Here is an 18,894-nt window from a genome sequence, read left to right as displayed (position 1 = left end):
AAGCGATTCAAAGTGCAATACTTCAAGGTGTGCATTCTCTCCATCTTTAGTGCTTGCAATACTCGGTGCAGATAAGGCACTACACATTTTCAGTGTACTGTGAAGGGTCTAACAAAATCATATTCACCACACTCCAATGAGTCAGGCAGATACCAGATACTTAATTGTGCTTCTGATGAGGAGTCTTTCTGCATGCAGCCTGGCCAGAAATGCACTGTATTTAACCATTCAAAATGTACAAGGAAAGAAATGGGATGGAAAAAGGAGACATGAGAATTTATACACATGAAAGAGTGATTATATTTACATGAAAGACCAGACAGTATTTGATGATTTTTCAGTTTTCATTAGCTCCTTTTCATCTGTTTAGTCACGGCACACTATTCCCTCTTTTTCCATGCAAGATGTTTTCTTCATTTTCCATACTTAGTGTTGCTCAGTTACTAGCCACTCTTCCTATGGTTGACTCATGCAAGATCATTCTCTCAATCTCTCTTCTGCCTCCTATACTGTGCAGAGAAACCTGTAACTACCCTTGCCACTTTGCAAAGGGATCTCTGACAGCTAGCACACAGCAAGTTCGATGCTGAAAGCACAGCACACATGGAAGACACTAATCAATTGAGCCACGTGCGTGAAGAGGACTCTGCCTCTCTGCATATCACGTAGATTCTTCTGCATACACACCCATGCAATATCCAGGTCTTCTTTCTTTCCCAGGTAAACAGCATTCCTTATTGCTAAAAGAGGGAAGGAGAGGAAGAACAGTCTCACAGTATCTCCTGTTGAGGCATGTAAAAGAAACAGACTTCGATATGAAAAGTATGGTTTATTCTGCCTCTACTACAGCCTTCGAAGAAGGGCTTCAGATTTCCTTTAGAGTGTTTATAGCTGTAATGGATGTATTCTGGAGAAAGGGGAAGCAGCACCTTCATAATTAGTTGCTTTTTGACACAACTAGTGCCAGATGAAAAATCTTTACACCACCACATTACTCTCACAGCTTTCTTTACCCCTTCATCTTTGTGTGTGTATATGTGTGTTAGTGTGTGTGTTAAAGTCACACAATAGTAATTCCAGACAAAAAGTCCTTGTAATTACTATTACAAAACCAAACCCACAAAAAAGTACATTAAAATCATTACACAACTAGAAAAACTTACTTCTTCTAATAAGATAGTCTACAAATACATGGTGAGGAACAGGAGTTTCATTTCTAGGAAGTTAGCAAAAAAAGATGATTCATTTTACTTAACCTATGCATGACTGTACATTGCCTCAATTACCATGAATGCAAAAGGGATGGCTGACAATTAATGGAATTTATAAATGGGAGTAAATAAATGCAAAAATATTTCTAGAGAGGTTTTATTTCCCGAATATTATTCACGACACAGCAAAAGAACTAAAAAACAGTTTTGTAAGCAATACACTGGCATATACATGTCATGACCATGACAATACAAGGAAAGCTGTGGCCAGATTCTTGACAGTAAGCACCATATATTCATGCAAGACCAATGCATGCACAAACACACAATGCAATTAAGACAACTGTCTACACGTAAGCTTATCACATGCACTTGTGTCTGAGCAGCTGTATATACATAACTTGTTCATTAGGTTTGCATATCTGTTTTCTCTTCTATTCTTCCTGAAGGGAGCAAGACTGGAAAACAACAGCTCACCGCCAGATAAAACACTTACTTTTCAAATTTCCCTGCACAAGCTTATTCTGCAGTTCTGTTCCAATCTACATTATCACGTTTCTTTAAAGCTAGAGTCTCCTCTGAACTACAGTTTCCAGACATGCAATTCTGAAGTATTTACAAGCAGCACAAACATTCTTTTGAAGGATAACAAGTTACAGTGAAAGTGTCTATATGGATCATAACTAAGAGTTGACATCAAATTCTTACAGGTGAAATTGGTTCATTGACTTACATTTCAGTATGTGCTTTAAATAGTGTTTTAGAAATATATTTGTTACTATGCTTGAAAAATATAATAACCACCTTTTAAGGAAGCAAAGCACTTTGCTATTAAAATAATCAACCTATTACCTTGTTTTAGGGAATTCCAAACAATAATTACACAATGATTTTCATTTTGGAGTCAGCAAAATTATAATTTTGTTGTCAAAACAGACCAAACAGTACCTGATATTCTAAGACTTCGCCTAATTTCTGCCCTGTCCTTAAAAATCGTAGATGCTCAGAAATATGACACAAGCAAAAACATCAACAGTGAAAGACTATATAATACAGAACAAGTATAGCTGCACCCATTCAAACACAGTATGATATGAGTCAAATGAGACACAAATTTAACTCCACTGTTTGCACACTCACCACTTTCCTATCCTGCTAACTCTTTTGGAAAATTGACATATCAAGTCCTGAATGTATATGTAAGTATGAAAAGCACCCAATTTAAGGTTCCGTCTTGTGTTTTCACAGTATTAGTCTTTGGGCAGTTTTCATCATGCATGTAAACCCTGCTAAAGTAACAACTCTACACAGGTGCAGTGTGCTTCCCTCCCACCCCCGCCACTGCAATTCAAAGACATGCACCTATTTGCCAATATAAATTTATTTTTATAATGGACTACCATCCTAGGCTTTCTAGCTTGGATCCTGAATATTTTTCATTTGGAAATTACACAGTCTTCACTGGTCTGCTGCCTGGTCTGATACATTCTCTCAAGTATTCTTAGAGAGACATTAAAAAAGTCACTATCCTCCTGTTAAAAACTAGGTGCTGTAGAGATAAACAGTACATTTAAATTAGATACCCAAAATAATAAGCCTTGCACATAGACCTTTAACTCTTCCTGATATACCAGAACAGAGACAGACAAATGTCTTCAATCCAGACAGGCATATTATATTCCAAACGACACGGAAAATTAAAAAGAAAATCTCAACTATCAAACACTTCAGAAATACTCTTCTTAAACCCTACCTTTCTTTCAAGTATTTTATTTTATAACATCTATTAACAGGTTACATATTATCCCACATAACCGCCATAAACCTACCACTTCTCTGCACCTAACATTTTTGCTGTTTTTTTAAAATTCTCATTGCTTGACTGAATTTTCATCTAGTCAGCTGAATTTAATCTCAGATGTGCTTTACCATCCTTGTTTTTTGACAAATAATTTAATCTCCAATATTTCGGTATGTTATTAAAAAAATAATATTTGAATAAATCATTAAAGGGTTATCCTAAAAACAGATTTTAAACTTCCAAGTTACAAGCAAGGAACAACTAGATACAGTACAGTACCAGCCGCAAAAAGGAAAGATATCACAGATGACAAAGCAAGTGGAACACAAAATGGTGCACACTTCAACACAGACGTTTAAACAGAAGATTAAAAGTTGCTTTAAGTAGTTCAATGAGAAAATGCACCAGAATGTCTACCAAGGGTACATATTGAACATTATGTTGCTGTAATTTATCTATTATCTTTATGATACGAAAATGTAATTTAATTGTTAATAACCAAAACATAATTTAATTGTTAATACCTAAATAAAATTCTAAGAAAAAAAAATTCCTCATCCAAACTAGTATGATGACATAAGATTTACCCATAATCCCTTTTTTAACTTCCCTAGGAGAAAAAGCATAAAGAATTACATGACTTATTAATGATTGATCTAAAAAAAGTCTATCAATTTTACTTTTGTCTATATAACAACTTCTATTGGATACACAAATACGTTAAGTGTTAGCTTGGAAGAAATAGCTTTCTAAACAGCACAAAATATTAACTTAATGCGTCAGAAAAATAATGCACATGAAACTCAGTAACTACCCAGTTTTTAAAGTACCTGTGAGCAGCAGCAGAACGCCATTTCTTGCAATTAGACAGAAAATACTTCACAGAGAATCGGTTTATGGTATCCACTTGTCTACTTTGGAAAGGTTAACCTTTTGAACCATTCTTAGGGTATGCTGACCCCTAAAGGTCTAAAAATACTAAATCTCATTAAGCCATTACATATTTAAAGTATAAGTTGTCAGAATACAATTCTCCACTATGTTACTCCACCATGACTATTTTTGTTTTCAGAGTATATGATTCAAAACCATTTTTAACTTCACTCAGTAATAGCTCAAAATTCCATGAATTAAAAGGGATCTACAAGTAGTTTATTTTACACAATAATATAGATAGAAATTCCTTTACATATGTAAGAAATGCATCATCTCCAAGACAGAGTATTTCTTCTTTCTTCTAAACACCAGACCCCTCATGAGAAACTTGACATTTATTATCTTTTGAGAAAGAATACATAGTATAAAATTCAAAAAAAGGAAATACACAAGATGCTATCAGGCTCTGATACAGGAGGCATCTTTGAAGTTGACACACCTATTCCATTTTTTTTTTTAACCTACACATAGCCACTGGAAAAAAATCCACCCTTTTATGATGTACTGAAGGTCTGCTTCCGGTGTCTTTCCCTTTCTTCAATCTACACATTATTATCTAGTCACAAGCCACTTTCCGACAATTCTCTGCTGTAAAGTCAGTCAGTCAGTTATGTGCTCTCAAACTCAGTGCTTCTTTTTTTCCTTTCTTTCTTTCTTTCTTTTTTTTTTTTTTTTTTTAAGTTTATGCTATGAAACATAGAAGAATGTATCCGAGAGCAAAATTTTGGTCATCCAAATACAAAAAGATCCTTCCATCCTGATGAAGATGAAAACTCCATGAACCATGGAAGTTCCAAATTAACCAAGGCTCCCTCTACCTCCAAGCCTACCTTACTGTCTATATTCGGTTGAGGTAATAATGAGAAACTCGTTAATATTAGTAGATGGCTTAATCATACTCTAGTCAGGCGTGAATAGCCAAGAAAGTTACTTTAAGACAAACTTCAGATTTGTTGTTAACCCATTAAGGAAAAAAGGTTGGAAAGTAAAGTGCAATGTACAGACTAAGAATTTAAATAAGACTTCTCAAAGTTATACATAAACATTTTCAATAACCCAGAAAATAAAAATAAAGCTGATGATTTACATTCCTGTAGCTGCTCTCCTGTTACCCCAAATATTTTTAAGAGGCAGTGTGTGGCTGTGGGTTTTTTTTTTTCTTCCAAAGTCAGTCATATATCGGCAAGAACAAATACATTCCAGTCACTGCCTAGCACTGGTACAACACCTGAGGTTCCTTATTAATATCTTAAAAGTCCTTACCTTTTGACCAGTTCTCCATTTGTTCTTCTGAACTTGTTTGATCTGGCACTGAGTCCAGTTTTCCCTTGACAATTTTAGAGCTAAAATAAAGCAAACTCTAGATAAATAAACTTGAAACAATATAACACACCTATACTTTGCCGTCATTTGACAGAAAATTTACAAGACAAATGATCCAAAAATATTTATAACAGGACAATAAAGCCTGTGTACTTTAACAGTCAGTGCTAAATTATATTTCTCAGTAAAATATTTTTTCTTCACACATCTAATTTTTATAATGGTTTGGTTCAGCTTTCTATTGCATGTTGAAAAATTTATTAGTTTCTCTTCTTGTTCTAGAGTCTGGTCTTGGAAGTACATGCTACTGAGCACAGCCCAAATCACGCTCAGTGGTCCCGCTAGAGGCAATGAGACTGCTCACTTTGGTAATTATTACGGATGGTGGTATGTGCTTCACTTTACAACATTCTTTCTCCTGCTTAAATTTCCTGGATAAAATACAGGTAAAGTGGCCCATGACCACTCCAACCCTGAATTTGCACGCTTTTCTAAACAGCTACATAATCCATCCTAATATTTGCATACATATTGCTTCAGACTCTACAGTTAATTACACAGTTGCAGTATTTCATATAATCAAAGATCTTCAAGAAACAACCCTCAATACTCAAAAATAAGACCTCCAGTAAAATGTTATGCTTATCAGGTAACATTCCGAGTATTAAAATATATGCTCTCTTATATGTTAAAAATTCAACTATATTCTATATCTCAAGGAAATCTAAATAAATTCGTAATCTTGCTAATATAGTAAGCTTACCACAAATTTTATTATTCACTCAAGCACCTCTTTTAAAATGTGTTGTACAAAGGACAGTTTTTCATCTTTAACTATGTAGTTGTGCTTAATTTGTATGTTTTCTCTCCTATGTTTTTTCTACATTTATTAAAAAGATACAACATAAGCCTTGAAGAGGCAGTGGCTGGATCATGAAAATACCCAGAGAGTTGTCATTGTACTGATAAATGTAAGAGTTAAAAAAAAAAAAAAATTAAGTACACATTTTAAAATTCGAGCATATTATACCAAGACATATGTTCTAACTAATAAAGCAGCAGAAGACATTCTTTTCCTACACAACAGCAAAAAGGCAGATGTTTTCATTTTTATTTTTGAGATTATAAAAAAGTAAAATAATTGTGCAAACACTTAAGACTCAACACTAACACTTACATTAAGCATTCAAGAAATACATATTTAGCTCATATTTGTTGTTAACTATAAATGTGCATGAGAAAAAAAAATGTGTATGATTTGATGTGCTTAGGTCTTAACAAAAAATAACAACTTCACCTCATATCGCAGAACACTGAGTTCCTTACAGGAGTCCCTCAAATGAAGCTGTACGCTTCTTTTTCAATTCTGTGTAACTGTGTTGATTTGGAGTTGGCAATCTTTTCCTAAGTTCCTCATTTACTTTTGGATTAGCTGAAAATATAGAAGGTTATTAATATCAAGAAATAGGTTTCTGTCAATGAAGCCATTTCCCTGCATATTGCACAAAAAGGTTCATAATAATTGCAGTATTTTAATAAGATATTCATATAGCAAGACATGAAGAAAATACGGTATTTAATAACCTCTGGAGTATTTTAAAACATGTCTTAGGGCCTTAATGCGCCTAGTAATATACTATTTAAAACCATAATTTTATCCCTCCACAATATACAGTCATTCTTCCTCGCCATTTACCCAGCTAATGAATGCCAGCAATTAGTAAAATGTAATCCCATTGCACAATCATTTTAATGCTTTTAGCACTCAGAAAAGTAAACACCAAATTAATACTGCTCAAGCCATATCAGATCCTAGTTGGAAGCAAGCAATTATAGTTCAGCTCCTCAGGTGTAATTAAATGATTGGAATGATTTAGTTCCATAAATGCAAGTTAATTCATAAGCAAGCAACAAATATACTGGGAGTAATTACAAGAAACATTGACAGTCTAAGCAGGGCATGTGCCTTCGTGTACCTGATATAGGAAAATGCTGCCCTCTCCTGGAAATAATAGACTATAGCTGGGAATAACTGGAGACAGAAGTCAAGAGGCTCATTTTACAGACTTTGTCTTCATAGGTGAAATATGTCCTGCTAATTAATAGGAATTTTCTGGTTTACACATACAGAAAATAAAAATATTGTTGATATCAGATTAAGGCAACCTATCGGTCAAAGTCAAACAGAAAGACCTTTTGGGGCTCCCTAGGGTTTGCAGTATACTTTCCCTATTATTAGAAATAAAAATGTTAGTAAATAGAACGACAAAATATTCCATACACTAAGTATGTAAATCAGTTGTTCTGAACACAAACGCTGCAACAGGTATCTAACTTATGCACAACACTTACATACCATTCAAGATGTACCTTTACAGTAGGTACTTTGAACATAAGGTATTTCTAGAACCAAAACTTATTGAATCATCATTATTCAAACAGTGTTAAACTTCGCCGCATCAACAATAATCAGAAGCTGGCCATGAAGATTTTCCCAGAAGGAATCATCAGAAAAATTAAATACAATTATTAAAAAGCTGTTCTTTACTTTCATTTGAAGACAATCTGTTAATAATCAATCTGTCAAATTATTAATCAAAAGAAATTAAAGCTGGAGATTAAAATAAAGTATACTGGCAGACCGAGACAAAAGGGAAAATGCAAAATGAAACTGTAACCCAAAATCTGGAGTTAATTTTAAATACTGATTTCCTTACTCACTACCTATTTATTCAATCTGCGTTAGTGTTAAGACTACTACTTGAACAGCATGCATAGAAAGCTAAAAAAAAAAATTGTCCCAATCTGTTGACTATAATATGCAATAGTCACGTAAAATTCACACTGAATATTTAAGTAAAAAACTACCTACAGATATGAATATAAATTAACCAGCATCTTCCTACTAATGAAAGAAATCCCAGATCTACCTATTTCTAGAAAGGTTACTTCTGCAGAAATAACAAATGCTTCCCAGTGCTGCATATAGCAGCATGGGCAAAAAATCATACACTGTGGTCAGTATATGACTATTTTCCACACACAGAAATTGACTGTAAAAAAGCTCAATTCAAAAGCACCTGATCACTGTAAAAGCCTGAAACTGTTCTTTACCAATAGCACTTTGGCATCAAAATATTTCTTTGTTCCAGATCTCTTGTATTTCAAAACAAACCCAAGCTGTACACAAATACCTTCACTGTTACTTTACCTATTGTGGAAAGGAAATAAATCATTTTAAGAAGTCGTATTATGAAAAGTTTAAAATGTACAGCACATTTGCTTTGCCCTTTGATGTCACAGTCCTATTTTTCTATTCAAATCTTGTACACTGTAAGTTAATTGCTTTTGGAAACTACTTATTATTCATGTAAAAATTAATGTGCCAATGTGTTTAAATCCTTTTAAATGACCATTCATGCATCTTTCTTCTTTAAGTACCAATGAAATCTGTCAGAGATATCAATGCAAGATGGTCTTAGAGAAAGTTCTAATAAAGATTTTTTCTGCTAACATAAGATTTTCATTTTCGCCAACTTTACTTAAATTCCATTAATTTTTTAAGCTGCTTTTAATAAATTCACAAGTAAAAAATTTTAGGCTCCATAGTCTGTCATTTGTGTTCCAGCTGACTTTATGAATATTAATAACAGTGTTATCCTGATTAAATAGGCTTCATATAAAATCCCTGTGAATCCTATAGCTCAGACATCTCATTTTTCCAACTCTTTATGAATTTGGATTCAGACATTAAACTGGAAAAAACCTTAAAAAACAGAGTCAATGGTACATTTGTGTACCGTTAAGCAAAAAATTAGAGGTTCTAATGATTCAAATAATTAAAATTGATAGGACCACATATTGAGATTTCAGACTTTCTGTAAACATGCAACATATTTTAACTCCAATGAAAACATCAATACTTCACAGAACAAGGGATTAAGAATTTAAAATAATAATGTCTGCCCTTATGCTTACCTTAAACAACAGATGATATGATCTTAACTCTTCATTTATTGACTTCATTTGCAGAAATATTTCCCAAAGAGAAAGAAATTAGTGGATGCTTAATTACATAAGCATACACATGAAATACGTGAACATTCTAGTGTAGCATGGGTGCCCAGTGAAAAACAGCATTAACTTTTAATTGGTTATACTTCAGCGAAAACAACCCTTTTCTAAAGAATGTCAAATCGAAGCACACAGGAAATTTTAACATTATCCTACGAGACTCATGCAGTCACAGTTTCAAACTGCCAACTTCTTCCCATGCTTGTATGTTTGAATTAGTTACATCTATGACAGATAAAAATGGAATACTAAGCTCATTGCACTGCCTTCACTTTTTTTTTTATATAGTGCTAACTAAAATTACTACTTCCTCATTCATTCAGAGATATGTTCTGCAAAAATGGCCATAAAAATATTTTGCCTTCCAGTACCTTGAAACATGAATGGATTTTAGGAGAAAAAAAATCTAAACAAAATAATGGCTTATTCAAAAGGATGGCATTCCAGTCCTGGTTCTAATTACTCATCAACACAAACACTTAATAGGAATTAAAGAAAAACAAGAGGTATATAAAAATAACATACATCTGCAAGGTAGGAAGAATACAGTGCTTTACTTATGCAGTTCTGAAGAACTTTTATTACAGCTGTGGCGGTATTTCCACTTTCAGAAGAAAAAACCTTCAGACTGTCTGCAGAATATATATTACACAAGGGAGCACTCCACAGTAACATCAACTTTCAACCATCTGACCAGTGATGTTAACCCAAGGTATTTAGATTAGTGACAGTCTGCTGTAGCTGCCAGTGCTTTCCCTCCCTGAGCAGGAGATTGGGAAGTCCTTCTTCTAAGCTGGAGTTCAGTTACTCACTCCCCTTCCCCATGAACCAAAAGGCTGTTGTGTTGAGACCCTTCCCACATAGAGCCCCAATGACTGCAAACCCCCGTTCCTTGGTTTTGCCTTGACATGTTTTGAAGACAACTACTGAATCATGGCCTTAGCCGCTGTGACACGAAGCAAATGCTTGCTGGTGTCGACCGAATTCACCTCTTCTTCACAAAAAGTCCTCAGGTCTTGGCAGAGTTTTTCCACAAGGAGGGCCACCTGCTCTGCCTCTGGTGGAACAAGACACCAGTTCCCACCACCCCTTGGAACGGCAGTGAGCCAGTCTCTGTCCCCCTTAATGATGCAGTTGACAGTTGCCACTGATAGTGCAGGGATGGAGCTATGAAAGGGAGGGAACACCATATACTTTATGGATAGGGAAATAAAGAACGAATTTTAGTATTATTTTCATAAGATTAATTAGATTACCAGGATCTCCTGAAATATCCTGAAACGTTTTGTCTCAGGCCAAGCTAAACTAAAAAACTTAATTTAGGAGGGTACGCTACATAAAAACCAGTTACCTTCTAGAAGCATTTCCCTAGAGAACAAACATAGTTTTCTTAGCCCAGGTGGATGCCAAGTTTTGATGCAATGATACACTCCTCCACAAAAGAGTCACACTTCCTCACTACCTTAAAGAAACTTTACAGCTATCCTGGTTTTGGCTGGGATAGAGTTAATTTTCATCCTAGTAGCTAGTATGGGGCTATGTTTTGGATTTGTGCTGGAAACAGTGCTGATAACACAGGGATGTTTTCATTATTGCTGAGCAGTGCTTACACAGAGTCAAGGCCTTGTCTGCCTCTCACACCACCCCACCACTGAGTAGGCTGGGGGTGCACAGGAAGCTGGGAGGGGACACAGCCGGGACAGCTGACCCCAACTGACCAAAGGGATATTCCATACCATGTGACATCATGCTCAGTGTATAAAGCTGGGGGAAAAAGAAAGAAGGGGGCAACATTTGGAGTGATGGTGTTTGTCTTCCCAAGTAACCGTTACGCATGATGGAGCCCTGCTTTCCTGGAGATGGCTGCACACCTGCGAATTCCTTGGTTTGCTTTGCTTGTGTGCACAGCTTTTGCTTTACCTATTAAACTGTCTTCATCTCAACCCATGAGTTTTCTCACTTTTACTCTTCCGATTCTCTCCCCCATCCCCCTGGGGGGGAGTGAGCGAGCTTAGTTGCTGGCTGGGGTTAAACCATGACAAGGGCAAATCAGAAATCTAAGACAACCCCAAATAAGTTAAAATTAGCTTTAGGCTATTATAAAAATACTAGTCAAAGAATAACTGAAATAGCCCCTTCAAATATTTGTCAAATGTGGAAAAACGCCCATCTGTTAGATACTTAAAAGCTGTGAAATGAAACATACTTTGATAATTGATTACAGTTACTTATTTTATTGTATTCTATTACTTCTATATGCTTTTAAATACAAGTAGTTAATGCAAAATATTGTTTCTTTTTAAAAGAATATAAAACATAGGCAAGTGGATTAACCCTGTAAGTGGATGAATACAGCATGAATAGTACTTCAAATTTAGAACTCCAGCACTGCTGCAAAGACTTCACGGTTTTGGTTTATAGAAGTAACTGCATTATCTGGAAGCTTGATAAAAACATTTTCCCAGAGGGCAGAGTCACATAATAATCCCTGGCTTTTCTCCCCTACTGGTTCTTGACCCAAAAGGAGATGAGACATTTGCAGTTGGTTCCAACTAACCTGCATAAATCAGAAAAGACACCAATAACCAGGGCTCATGCATTTTTACTCTGTTGCTGCAGCAGCTTCTTCATATTCTCATTAAAGAATTTGCATCTGATGCTTTTAACGATGGCATACACTAAGTCAAAGAGCGCTCATTCTCTATGTGATGCTTTTGACAAAGGCAAGAAAGAAGGCATAAAAATGCAGTTTCAACTCGTTTACAATAGGTTATACCTATTCCTGAATTAAATTTAATTGGATAAAAGACATGTACTTTTCTCTTTATTTTTTCTCCCTAATTTCTGCTATTAGTTCAGTGTCTTCAAGGCTCAATTTTCTCTTTACGCATACCAGGAACTGTTTTATGTGCATATTAGATCACCAACAGCCCCATATCTCTTCTCCCCTCTGTTATATTCTCTCTCTCCCAATAACAACCAAAATAACAATCTTTGTTTGTATTTTAAACAATCTTCAGCCTGCTCTGTCCCCTTCTTTCCCAGTTTTTAGCTGTCCTTTGTCATCCTTTTCTTTTCTTTTTCCTTAGTTTTGTCTTCTCTTTGAAAATACATGCCTTTTCCTTCTCCCCCTGCCCACCACCTCTTTGAAATGTAAAGAAAACTGCAGAGGATCTTGTCAAAGACTGTGTCTCCTTTTTTCCCCAGCTTTTCTCATCTTGGTGTGAATTCTGTGAAGCAGCTTTCTTCTGTGACACTACCATTAACATGATTTTCACTCTCATAATGAAACTATGATATGCTTTGGTCAAGTGTGGAACAGTCAATTCATTTAGCCATCCTTCAGCTTTGTTGTAAACACTTCACTGGTCTTATAACTCAATTATTATATATCACGTAGGCAACCAGATCTCCATTTCTAAACAGTTTGCAACCAGATTGTGATTTCCATAGCCTTTAAGGATAAGGATAAATACATATATTTTAAACTAGCTGTTGTCTTATCTGGAGCCAAAAGAATATTTAATAGAATATTTTAGTAGAATCGGCACTACATCCTCATGGCAGCGAGGGCTACCTGCATACTATGCTCTGTTGACAGGATCATAGCCAGCAGACAAAGGGAAATGATTAACCCCCTCTATTTGGCACTTGTGAGACCATATCTGAAGTGCTGTATCCAGTCTGACCCTCTTATGGATATCCTGAAGCAAGTCCAGCAGACAGCCATCAAGATGATTAGGGGTCTGCAGCACATGACTTAAAAGGAATTTGAAAGAGTTGAGTTGGTTTTAAGGAGAGAAGGCTAAAGGGGGATTTTACTGGGTTTTAGCTGCCTTGTGAGCAAATATAGAGAAGACAGACATTCTTCTCTTGGAGACAAGTTGTAAAACAGAAAACTCTGAGAGTTATGGGTAAGAGATTTTTCACAGTGCGGAAGGTCACTGAACAAATTGCTCAGAGAGGTTACAGAATCTCCATTGCTGGGGATGTGCAAAACTCATCTGGATATAGCAACCTGATCTAACTTTGGAGATGGCCCCATTCTGAGCAGAGCTGTGAACTGGCTGATATTCACAGGTCACTTCCTGCCTATCTATTTTGTTATTCTAAGGATTGCAATAAAACAAAACCACCAGAACTAGCATTCCTACAATACACTAAATTCTGGGTTGCTTTCTGCTTTACAGGGTAGGACAGTAGCACAGAGGGGAAAAAAACCCACAAACGAACAAACAACAAAAAACCAGCAGTGAGGCACAACCAAAGACAACCCATGTGGCAGACAGGCAGAATGCCAACAGGGAGGAAACAGTGCAACAGCAGCATCAGCCCAGCGTTTTGAGTACTACTTGTCTTCAGCACCCCATTTTTTCCAGTTTGCTACATGACTGAATGACATGGCATTAGACCAAATGTCGAATGCTAGTTTGTACACCATCCTTCAGTAAACCAAAACTGGACCACTGGTACAGATATTTCACCTGCCTTTCTGAAAGCATTTGCCTCAATCCCCACAAAATCCCTCCCCCCGCCCCCCCAAACTTAAGAAAAAGTCACTGTGACTAAAGAGCTCCAAAGCTAACCATGGAAATGACTCAAGAAACATTTGAGTCTACAGTGCTTATGTTTGCAAAATTCATTGTATAGTATATTCAATATCTTGAAATTCCCAAATCCCCAAATCATAATTTCTTTTACCACAAATCTAGCCTAGATTTTATCATAAAAGCAAAAATAAAGTCACAGAACATTATAAGTCCCTAAAAATGAGAAGTGGTAACTTCGTGCCAGATTCATAGACCACTAGTATAAGTAATAGCATTAAGCAGAAATGATACTTCTCCTGCCAAACGCATTCCAATTTAATTGTCCATCTGCCTTCACAGAAAGAAGGAAGATCGAACAGGGACTTAGCAAAGAAAAGGTGGCAACAAACCACACTGAAGCAGAGAAACTCAGTTTATCCAGCCAACTCACATTTCTCAAAGTACCTTCAAATAGCGCCGTTTTTCCCGACAGCAAATGTACTGAAAATAAAAAGCATAAAGGCTACAAACAGTGTAGATATTGGAGCCCGACCAAGAACTATCACAAACGCTGAACGTGTAGAGGCCTGTCAGAAACGTGCCAACCTTTCAAGACCCAGTCCTGTGCGTGGGGACTGAGAGGGGCCCGTCGGTCTCTCGCAGGGAAATACAGCCGCACCGGTTACATATCTGTCAGACTGTTTTGAACAGCATGAAAACACAAATGCACCTCCACTGCTGCCATAAACCAACACATCCAGAGCACTGGATCTACCCCAAATTATTTATCCACTCAAATTTAACAGCGTACACTTCAGCTGCTGAAGAGAATCATGTCACCTGAAATTTCACAAGCTAAAAAGAGCAGAGAAATAAAACGCTGACTCCAGATCAGCCAGTTTTGTTCTTTTTAAGAGAATTAACTAAGCTGTCATTTCTTAGATGACTATCTGAAGAGAAAGCTATCCTTTAACTAAAAGCATAATTGCTCCCTAAACTACGCTCGCACAGCAGGAAAAGCATTGGAACATATAGCGTTGCTCAGGTGTGAACACAGACATACTTTTTGACTCAATAAACATATAGTCTCTCCTCAACTTCTGATTTTTTTTTAAATCTAGCAACTAGATCCAGTACATGGTGCCTTCATTGACTATGAGTAGTAACTTCATCCTTGTGAGAGAGAAGTGGAGGGAGTTACAGAGGAACGGCACACTTCAGGATATGTGTCCGAAGAGCAACAAAGCTGGTGAGGGGTCTGGAGAACAAGTCTTATGAGGAGCGGCTGAGGGAACTGGGGTTGTTTAGCCTGGAGAAAAGGAGGCTGAGGGGAGACCTCATCGCTCTCTACAACTACCTGAAAGGAGGTTGTAGCGAGGTGGGTGTCGGTCTCTTCTCCCAAGTAACAAGCGATAGGACGAGAGGAAACGGCCTCAGATTGTGCCAGGGCAGGTTTAGATTGGAAGTGAGGAAAAATGTCTTGACTGAAAGAGTGGTTAAACATTGGAAGAGGCTGCCCAGGGAAGTGGTTGAGTCACCATCCCTGATTTAAAAGACGTGTAGATGTGGTGCTTAGGGACATGGTTTAGTGGTGGACTTGGCAGTGCTAGGTTTACGGTTGGACTAGATCTTAAAGGTCTTTTCCAACCTAAACGATTCTATGATTCTATGTTTGTTACACTCTAACAACAACATTTCAGGGTGTTTTCAGCACCTATGCATTGGCTGTGTGCTTTACAACATGCTTAACATGTATGATATATAACATGCCCTATCATGTGCTGTTGCTTATTTAGGTATGATTAGTAGGCTAGTGTTTTTAGAAACTTAATCCAGATGCTTCCCTCAAATTTACTGCAATATCAAAGAAACCTGAAGGCCAGTACAATTTAAATTAGCAAGCTACACATCCAGAAATCGTCTTGGACCATCACAGAAGAATCAGATATTCTGAGGTGGGCCAGAACTCAATGAGAACCAGAGACAAGTCAGTGAAATTAAGTCTGTTGAGAATGTCCAGAATTTAAATGGAAGCTAAAAATTGAAGAGGCTAAACCTGCAAACATTCAGCACCATGGAGTTGTTGCATTGCTTCCTTTTCTTGCACCAACAAAGGAAGGTACAAGATTAAAGTGGAGTCGCCATTGACTCCGAATCAGTACCAGGCAGCTGGGAAGAGAAACTACAAACAAACAACAAAAGCAAAAAAAAAAAAAAAAAAAGAAAAAGAAAAAAGAGGCATTAGCTAAAGTTATAGAAGTTTAGATCATCGGTTACATTATCAAAGACATTTCTGACAGCGGATCGATTTCCCTACCAAATTTTAAGAAAGCAATGCAAAACATGACTATACCAGCTTCCCAATGAAACTGCTGCAATATTTTTATTTACATTGTGGAAAACAATATAGTTATCCTTTAACACTAGTTTGGAAAATATCCAAAACCTTCTCTCAGCTGAAACTTACCGAAAAAGAGCCATCTTCACCTAGTAGTAAGGAAATGCCTACTGTGAAAAAAAAATCTCCACCTAAAATGTTAAAGTTACAAACAATGGAAAACTCAAAGAAAAAAAAGTCTTCCAAAGAGAGGTGCAGGACAACTTTAAGCACAGCCAGAACTGTCAGATCACCTGTAATGAAAGCTCTGTCATTTCTGTTCTTGTTCAATGAACGAAATAGTTCAGCTTTTTTTTTTTTTTTAAAATATGTGTTTGAATAAATAGATCATTCTCTTTCCTCAATCTTGTCATCATTTATAATGATATAGAACACAGGGAATAAAGAAGCTGGACATACTTACTTTTTAAAAACCATTTCTTTACTGGGTTTTGAAGAAAGGTCATTTTAAACGTTTAGTCAGCACATTATTCAGCCAAAAATACGCAAGTAATTTACAGTGAAGAAGCCTTAAAGAATTCCTCTGAGAACATAAACTACGAAGAAGTTCATATAAGTTGAGGGTTACACAACTGACAGAAAAAGTTCTTATTAGGGGTTCTGAGCCTTAAAATCAGATTCTTTCCACACAGACAAATGGAAAAAAAAAATTCAAGGCCTAGGATTATCTAGCCATTTCAGCAAGATTATTCTCTTCAGTTTTTTGTAACAAGAAACAGATGGCTGTTCTCTTCTTTCTTGCAACCTCATCATAAATTCAGATATCTTGCATTCATTATTCCTTGATTCATCAAGCTACATTAATGTTTTCATTGCCCAAACACTTGACACCGGAGGTGAAAAGAAGAAATTATGTGAGGTTGCAGAGAGCTGAGACAGCAGCTGAATCTTGGCCCCACACCAGTGATTCCTGGGCGGAGCAAAGGAGCTCTAAATCCACTTATTAGACGAAGGAGGAAAAAGCCTTCCTTAGCACTTCTGAAACCCAGGCTTATTTTGATGACTGCTTTCTCTTGCACATAATCGTGCTGAACAGTTTGAGGCTTGTTTGTCAGATGTTCTGGGCATTACAAGTTGCACTGCTTGGCATCACTAAAAAAATAAAAAATAAAAAAAAAAAATCAAGACTTTATAGCTACAGAAGTATAAATAAAACACAAGATTAAAAAAGGGAAAATCTGGCCAACAGTTCAAATACTCAGAAAAACACCGAAGACATTCTCGGACATTGAGAAGCTGCAAGACTTGTAGACTCCAGAGTTTTACCTCCCCTTTCATGTTGAAGGAGCACCTGACAAAGCTAGGTATGTGCACTGGGATGGCTTCTGTGCCCCATCATAGCACTAGAAAAACACCTAAATAGCTTCCTATTTCACAGTCAGACTTGGAGGAAAGAAGTGAGAAAGTCTTCTGGAATATTTCTTAAAACACATTATGAATGAAGGCAACTTTGTTTTAATGTTGGGCTTTCATGACTCCTTGCTGTAAGTCACAGCCCTCTTGTGTTTTCTTCTTATCTAAAGGAAGTATTTCACTGTACTCAGCTCTTCAGCTGGATTGTCCATCTGCTGAGCAGACTGGTTTGGGAGAAAAGGCATTATGGAAAAGCTGCAGTTTTTGCCATAACTTAGCTTATTACAATATGTTGTTCCTGCCTGAAAGGAGTTAAGTGAGTTTAATTTACTCACCGCACTGAACTTCACTGAGATGTAAGATTATTTTTGTTTTTACCGAAGATACTCACTAAAGAAAGCTAAACCTAGGGAAAAGGTAGTTTAGTACTTAAAAGGTTTTCCACAATGCTTTCAGGACAGGTTGAAAAAACACACCTACTCTCAGACATTCATTAATAGACACCTCCCTAAAAACCTGTTTCTCAAGACATTTGAGAATTCCAGAGACCCTACAACTAGCAAACTCATGCTCCGATCATAATTTTTTTTAATCAGATGAGATACAGTTTTGTTTCAAAACATTTTGGATAACATTAGATAATTTTTATGAACTTCTTTATAAATGGGGTTTAAGATTAGTCTGAATGAATTTCTATAGCAACTGGAACAAAATTTTGCTTTTATTTAGAGTATCACATTCCTGTATTAGTAAACAGTGACACTTTTACATAGAAATGTATTACACAGTATTGCAGTCAAAAAAAAAAAAAAAGTCCATCACTGGGTTATTTGTATTACATGTGGGATTTTTAAGAGCTGCAGATGTACAGACAATTCTTAATTTCCCTGATCTCTCTAATGGACTGTATTATTGGAAATGGCTGTATTATTGGAAAGAAAGTGTAATATGTAATACTAAGTGGGTTCTCAATAAAGTATCTGGTTTGATTTTTTTTTTTTTTTTTAACTTTTAAGATAAATCTGGAAGTGTGTATTACACCAAGTAGAAAACAAGCTACTGGGCAGATACAACTGGAGGGGAACCTCAGTGTGATAGCAGCATATGCTATTTTTAGTAAGTTCTTTCTGATAAGTGTAAGACAGTGAATGTTTGCCAAAAGAATTTTACATCCAGGAGGGTTTTTGAAATATGAAAGATACTTTTAAACTATGAAGAGAATTATAATTTTTGCCTAATATTTAGTAACCTTCAGATACTGTAATTCCA

At 36.3% G+C, this 18,894-nt stretch overlaps 1 protein-coding gene across 3 annotated transcripts in view; it reads right to left on the bottom strand.

Annotated features, from left to right (window-relative positions):
• Positions 1–18,894, bottom strand: part of MIPOL1 (mirror-image polydactyly 1) — a 203,110-nt gene that overhangs the window by 161,398 nt on the left and 22,818 nt on the right. For all 3 annotated transcript variants that reach the window (XM_076345061.1, XM_076345060.1, XM_076345062.1), the window contains exons 2-3: positions 6,569–6,703; positions 5,212–5,291 (exon numbers count right to left, since the gene is read on the bottom strand). In XM_076345061.1, coding sequence (XP_076201176.1) covers positions 5,212–5,291; positions 6,569–6,573 — 85 coding nt within the window. In that variant the 5' untranslated portion in view covers positions 6,574–6,703. The remainder of the gene's footprint in view (positions 1–5,211; positions 5,292–6,568; positions 6,704–18,894) is intronic.

This window comes from Aptenodytes patagonicus, chromosome 7 (genome assembly GCF_965638725.1).
Source record: "Aptenodytes patagonicus chromosome 7, bAptPat1.pri.cur, whole genome shotgun sequence".
Lineage (NCBI taxonomy): Eukaryota > Metazoa > Chordata > Aves > Sphenisciformes > Spheniscidae > Aptenodytes > Aptenodytes patagonicus.
This window is presented reverse-complemented; position numbering and strand designations above follow the sequence as displayed.